Raw genomic sequence first — 5,953 nt, forward strand, 5'->3', positions numbered from 1 at the left:
TGGAGGGGCCGGGCTGTCGTGGGCGGGGCTCCTGGAGGGGCCGGGCTGTCGTGGGCGGGACTCCTGGAGGGGCCGGGCTGTCGTGGGCGGGGCAGGGAAGAGGAGAGTGATGGAGAGGTGGGCGAGCCAAGGGAGGGGGCGGTACCCGCGCGGGGCAGGAGGTCGCGGTCGTCCAGGAAGAGCTTGTAGCCCCGACGCCGCTCCAGCTGCGGCTTCAGGATGAAGTTCACGAACTTGCGGTCCTCGGGGCAGTCGCTGTAGGAGACGTAGGCGTCGTAGAGCTTCCCGTCTGCGGACGGCGGCAGGTCAGCGCGGCGGCTTCCAGGCCCCGGGCCCGCGTCTGGCTTCCGCAGGCCCCTCCCCACGCGCGAACATGCCACACTCGCCCCTGGGCGACGACCCAGCAGATCCCGGCACAGCCGCCCCACAACCCCGCCAGCCCCAGGACTTCCCCCTCTCCCGGCCCTGTGCGCCCCCTTTCCAGGGCATAGCCTCTCGCCCTTCCAGAGCCGCCCCCACGCACCGTTCATCTCCACCTCGCCGTAGGCGTCCTGGTACCAGAGCAGCACGTTGAGGCGGCACTTTACATAGAGCAGCGCGGCCAGGAGCAGCGCCAGCAGGACTAGGAGCGAGGCCAGCACTGCGGCCACGTGGCCAGGTGGACCTGGGAAGGAAGCGGCATCCTGAGCCGCTGCCCCCAGCACTCTCCATGCCCCACGGCCTCCAGCTCCCCCTCCACCCAGGGTACACCCTCACCTGCTCTCCAGAGCATGAAGGAGGAGGAGCTGACGTTGTGGACTGAGCAGGTGAAGACTCCATAGTCCTCAGCAGTGGTCAGGTTGACCCTCAGGACTCTGGACACAAGCACCTTTGACAAGTTGGCCCCGACCCTGGGGAGACCAAGCCCCAATCTCTCACCTAGGGCCGGAAGCATCAGTCGCCGCGCCAGAGCCCCACCTGTCTGAACTCACCGGCCTTCTGGGCAGTCCTTGGGCCCTAAACTAACAGAAGTGGCCGGAATAGGGGACGGGGTGGGGGTAAGGGGATAGATCAGTTCTGAGACAATCACCCTAACTCTGGGTCTGGGTCATGGGAGGTTCTCTGAGCCCAGGCTTAACCCAGTGGTCAATGACCTCACTCCAGCCCTAGGACTTTTGGCACCCATGGCCCTGGGCAGTCACACTGACCCTGGACCAGTGTCTATAGGGGCCACTCAGACCCCAAGATCTGTCTCTGTGATCACTAACCCTTGGTCTGTATCCAGGGTGGCACACCACTACCCAGGCCCATGTCCGGGCAGTTACAGGCTAGGGTGTGGGTCAGGGAGGCTGCAGCCTGGGGTGTACCTGTGATGGTCGCTCCCTTACCACAGATCCTCCTGGAAGCTGTAGTGGCTTCCGTTGTCCAGTGGCAGCCCGTCTTTCAGCCACTGCACTGAGGGCAGGGGACAGTGGAGCCCAGAGACCACCCAGGCCGTGCAGTTCAGAGTGACTGCGCTGCCTAGGGCAGGCCTCAGGACCTGGTCTCCAGCCGGGGAGGTGAAGTCGGGGTTCCAGTCACAGACACCTGCAGAGAGGAGACGGGGGCCCATCATGCCTGGGACGCCCGTTCCCACCACCTGCACGGTGGCCTGGGGTCCAAGGAAGACCCAGTGGCGGGGGTGGGTGCAGCTGCTGGTTGTGCCACCGCCGTCCGTGGGTACCACGTGGGACGAGGCCCCGGCGGCAGCCTGTCTGTGTGCTCTGCCTGCACCGTATGTGGCTGGCCCTGTTCTAGGAGGGCATCTCAGCAGGGAGAGCAGTGCCCACGTGCTGGGTCAGGGTTCAGGTCATAGCCAGCTGACCCACCCAGCCCAGCAGGGCCATCCAGCTGCTTACCCACTCAGGACCTGAGCCCGGCCCGCACGTTTCCTGTGTGCACCTGTGGCCCACCTGCCTGCCCCAGGGTGAGGAGCCAGGCACAGCCCCCTCAGCCCACCCACCCCTGCTGCAGGGGTCTGTAGACAGCATGGGCATTGGTGGGCTGGGGGACTCAGGTGCTAGCCTGCTGGCACCTTCCACCCGGAACGGCAGATCTGGGAGCTTGGGATTCCAGAATGCTCTACTCCAGGCCATCACCCTGAGACCTGAAGGTACTCATCTCTACGTAGAAATGAGCCCCAGGGGGAGAATCAGATCAGACCACCATCATCTTGGTAGAGTGGCCTCCTCCAGCCCACATTTACCCGCCCTTTCCCAGTCCCCACCCCTGGGCTTCACTGACAGCCCTCCCCCAGGTCTGGCCTGGAAGCCTTGCGCTCAGGGCCCTCCTGAACTCCTGTGGTAGAACTGCCAGCCAGAGGCCATGGGGGAGGGGGCAGAGGCCTTTGTACTCCAACACCAGACCAAGCAGGGAGCCAGGTGAGAGGGCCTGAGGGCCGGAAGTGGTGACCGGGAGCCCTCTCTGACCCGCCTACCTGCCATGGCTCTCGCTGGGCCTCCAGGGCCGCGTGGCCCAGTGCCACCCCCAGCTCCACCGGTTCCCTGGCCGGAGTGGACTGGAGTCAGGGCTCACTCTCTGTCCTTGTGGCCAGTCGGTCAGGGCGCCCGGGGGGGGGGTCGGAGGCTGCTGCCATCACAGGGAACAAGTTAAACAGGAACAGGATGAGTTAACAAGTAACCGCACTGGCCACAGACGGCCTGGTCCCGGCATCAATCCCATCCAGACCCGCACAGCCTCGGGCTCTCACACCACCTTCCCCCGCCTCAGGCCCTTCCACCCTGAGGGCACCAGCTAGGCCTTGGTCCCCAGGTGGGCAGGGGTTTGTCTTACTCCCAGCTCTGTCCCCCAGAACTCTGGCCCACACAGGTGGGGGCTGCGGTGCCGTTACGTTACGCAGTGAGGACCTGGCAGCTGGGGCCACGAGGGACGTGCCCACTGCCACACAGAGGGGTCCCAGGTTGCTCGACTGCAGACCCCACACGCCCGATAGCCACGCTTTTGTTCTAGATCCAATCACGTGTGTACATACATGTGTAGACACAGCCGGGCCTGTCAGCCCCTGAAGGTGGAGCAGAGCCCTGAGGTGTTGGAGGCAGGAGAGGCAAATGGGCCAGGCTGAGGCCACTCTAAAGGGCCTCACTGTGTACCCCTTCTTCTGGGTCCCACACCCCTGCACCCCACCGTGACCTGATTTGTCATTCCTAGACCTTGAGACTTTTGTCCAAATTGTTCTCCAAGGGAAGCCCCCACCCAGTCTATAGGTGACCTTTCTCTCCTAAAGTGGTCAGGGACCATCCCTAGCCCCAGGGTGGCTGCCCACACCCACCTCTCCGGATGGTGTGGACTGGGAGCAGCCCAGCCTTCCGTCACCTCCTCTCCCAGGTCACCTTGTTTACTCCACCTTGTTTACTCCCTGCGGAGTGCACCCATCAGGGCTGGGGTGGCCCTGACTCCCTCGGGCCCTCCTCCACCCCTGAGGCCCTGGAGGTGCTGGCAGGGGCAATGTCTCAGCCTGGCTCCCACCAATTCTTCTGCACAAATCAGCCCCAGCTCCTCCCCATCCCCCGCTCCCCACCCCATCCCAGTCCTGGGTCCCATCTCAGCCTAGCCTGGCCTCTTCACAGCCAGAGCCCCAGGTTTGGCTGGGCAGAATCCAGGGGAACTGACGGCGCATTACACATGTTCCCGTTGGGGCTGGCGAGGAGGGTCCTTCCAGAAGCCCTGTGGGGTGGGGGCCATCCTGGGAAGGTCCCTGGAGCAGAACAGCCCACTAAGCGGTGAATGTCAAGACAATGGCTGGCACTCCCTCCTGCAGCTGATCCCTCACAGTGCACCCAGGAGGACACATACCCCTAGCCCAGTGGGTCCCCAGGGCACCTCCCTAGAGGCCCGGCCCCTCAGCTCCTGCAGAGGCCACCTCTGGCCCTCCTGGAAGTTAAGGCTGAACTGCCTGGACAAGAACACCAGGAGGCAGCAGGTGCCTCTGCACTACCCTTGGCGCATACACAGGCGCACACACGCTTGCCTGCACTGAGCTCCTGACCAGTGGCCCGCATGCACTCAAGGTCCACACGCCGGGCGCCCAGTGTGCACACAGACAGCACCCTTCCCACCACACCCCTCCCTCTGCCGCAGCACACACCTTGAATGCCTCCTGGGCACACACACCTGCACACACGCCATGCACACACCCCACGCGCACCGCCGCCTCCCCACAGCCAGGACCGCTCTGGGACAGGCCACAGCCCCAAAAGGCCCACCAGCCGCAGGCTCACTCGGGGGCCGCTGGAGGGCAAGGAGTCACCTGGTTCCGGCTGTTTCCTCCTGGGGGGTGGTGTCGGTCACGCATGTGCAGTGGGGCACAAACTCCTCGCACAGCTGGGCGCCCCCCACTTCTTCAGCACCGCGTCTCCCGGGGAAGCACCAGCAGACACAGCAGGACTTGGTTTTGTCTGTGTGTATTTTAATCAAAACTTTCTCCGTAGCTTCCTGGCGTTGGCAGTCACATCCTCTCCTGACCCTAAGCCCCACCCAGGCCCCCCACCCGCCTGCCCGCCCGCTCTTCCTGTAGCTCTGAGTCAGGCTCCTTCCTCTGGGCGCACCCACCATGCACCACACTTCCCTCGGCGGGCTGCCTGGTGAGGGGGTGGTGCATAGGTGCCGTGGACCTGGGCCCAGGGTGGTCGGGGGGGGGGAGTCCTGGAGACCCTGGGCAGTGTGGCAATGTGGCCTGTCCCCTGGACACCCTGAGGTGCTTCCACCTGATGCTTCTCTGACCCCTGACCTGCCTGTCAGCCCAAGAGAAAGGACCCCACGGTGGTGGGGCACAAGGAAACTCCCCACCAATAAGGGGCATCAAGCTGGGCTCTGCAGGCCCCTCCCATCCACTTCCCGGGCATGGCCCCCCAAGAAGGTGAGTGCCTACAAGAGGCCGTGGTTCCACTTGGACTTTAGCTTCAGTCTGGGGAGAGGGCAGATAAGGAAGCCCACACGAGGGGCAGAGGCTTCCTGGTCTGAGACTGGGTGGGGGGGCAGTGGGCATCTCCCATTGTCACCACAACCACCTCCTCTCCCCATTGACCTGGTAGTCAGAGCCCAGCGACAGGTGGCTGGGTCACTGCCTGCAGAATCAGACAAGGGTCCCGTTCAGCCCTGGCCCTGCCATCACTTCCTGCAGGCCAGGGGTCCTGGGAGAGTAATTCCCTCCAGTCTCCCTGCCCCTGGCTAAGCCTCACCGGTGCAGGTCCTTATCCCACATCCTTACCTAACTTTGGTCCATCCCTGCTCTACCTCTCCACAGCCCCTCCCCCAGGGCCAATGCTCAAGACTTTTAGGTGATGGGGCACCTCGGGCTGGGGTCCGACAGAGGTGGATGGATTTGGCCGCGTGCCTCGCTGAGCTTCTCTTCCAACGCTGCACACTGCAGGCGCCACTAGCCCCTCCTCGCAGGGGCCACAGCGAGCGCCCAGGCCCCTGAGCTTGTCCCCATGCTGTAGGTCCGGAAACGGAGGTACAGCCTCCCTCAGAGATCTCCGGCCTCCCAGCCAGCCTCCCCGCCAAACTGTGCCCTCTGTGCACGTGCGGTTCATGTTACCGTCTCCCCGGACCACCTGTCTCCTTCCACCAACCCCAGTACACCCAAGCGACCATAAGGTCCCAAACCGCCCCTGGACGCTGCCGTACATTTCCTCCCGCCGCCGTCTGCTCCCCTCCCCTGTTTCCTAGAAAGCCCTCAGCCACGGCCTTCTCGGTCCCCAGGCCTCCAGGACTGCCCGGCCGGCGCCTCCCGCCCAGCTCCCGTTTTCCTACTGTCTCCAAGCCTCCCCGCCCCCGGATCTCGGACACTCGGTCCCCTGAGCTCGCGCGTGCTGCGCCCTCGGGAAGTCTCTCCTGAGAGGGGATGTGCTTAAAGGGTTGTAGGGCCGAGGAGTAACGGCGGGCCCACGCCGCTCCCCACGCCGCGCTCCACCTT

The 5,953-nt window shown here is 64.4% G+C and overlaps 1 protein-coding gene across 1 annotated transcript in view; it reads right to left on the reverse strand.

Moving 5' to 3' along the window:
* Window positions 1–2,573, reverse strand: part of SIGIRR (single Ig and TIR domain containing) — a 4,662-nt gene extending 2,089 nt beyond the window's left edge. The window contains exons 1-5 of the mRNA XM_023724395.1: window positions 2,456–2,573; window positions 1,368–1,566; window positions 757–890; window positions 524–664; window positions 146–289 (exon numbers count right to left, since the gene is read on the reverse strand). Of these exons, the coding sequence (XP_023580163.1) occupies window positions 146–289; window positions 524–664; window positions 757–890; window positions 1,368–1,566; window positions 2,456–2,462 (625 nt within the window). The 5' untranslated portion in view covers window positions 2,463–2,573. The remainder of the gene's footprint in view (window positions 1–145; window positions 290–523; window positions 665–756; window positions 891–1,367; window positions 1,567–2,455) is intronic.
* Between the last annotated feature and the right edge of the window lie 3,380 nt (window positions 2,574–5,953).

The sequence above is a fragment of the Trichechus manatus genome, unplaced genomic scaffold (genome assembly GCF_000243295.1).
Source record: "Trichechus manatus latirostris isolate Lorelei unplaced genomic scaffold, TriManLat1.0 scaffold00244, whole genome shotgun sequence".
NCBI lineage: Eukaryota > Metazoa > Chordata > Mammalia > Sirenia > Trichechidae > Trichechus > Trichechus manatus.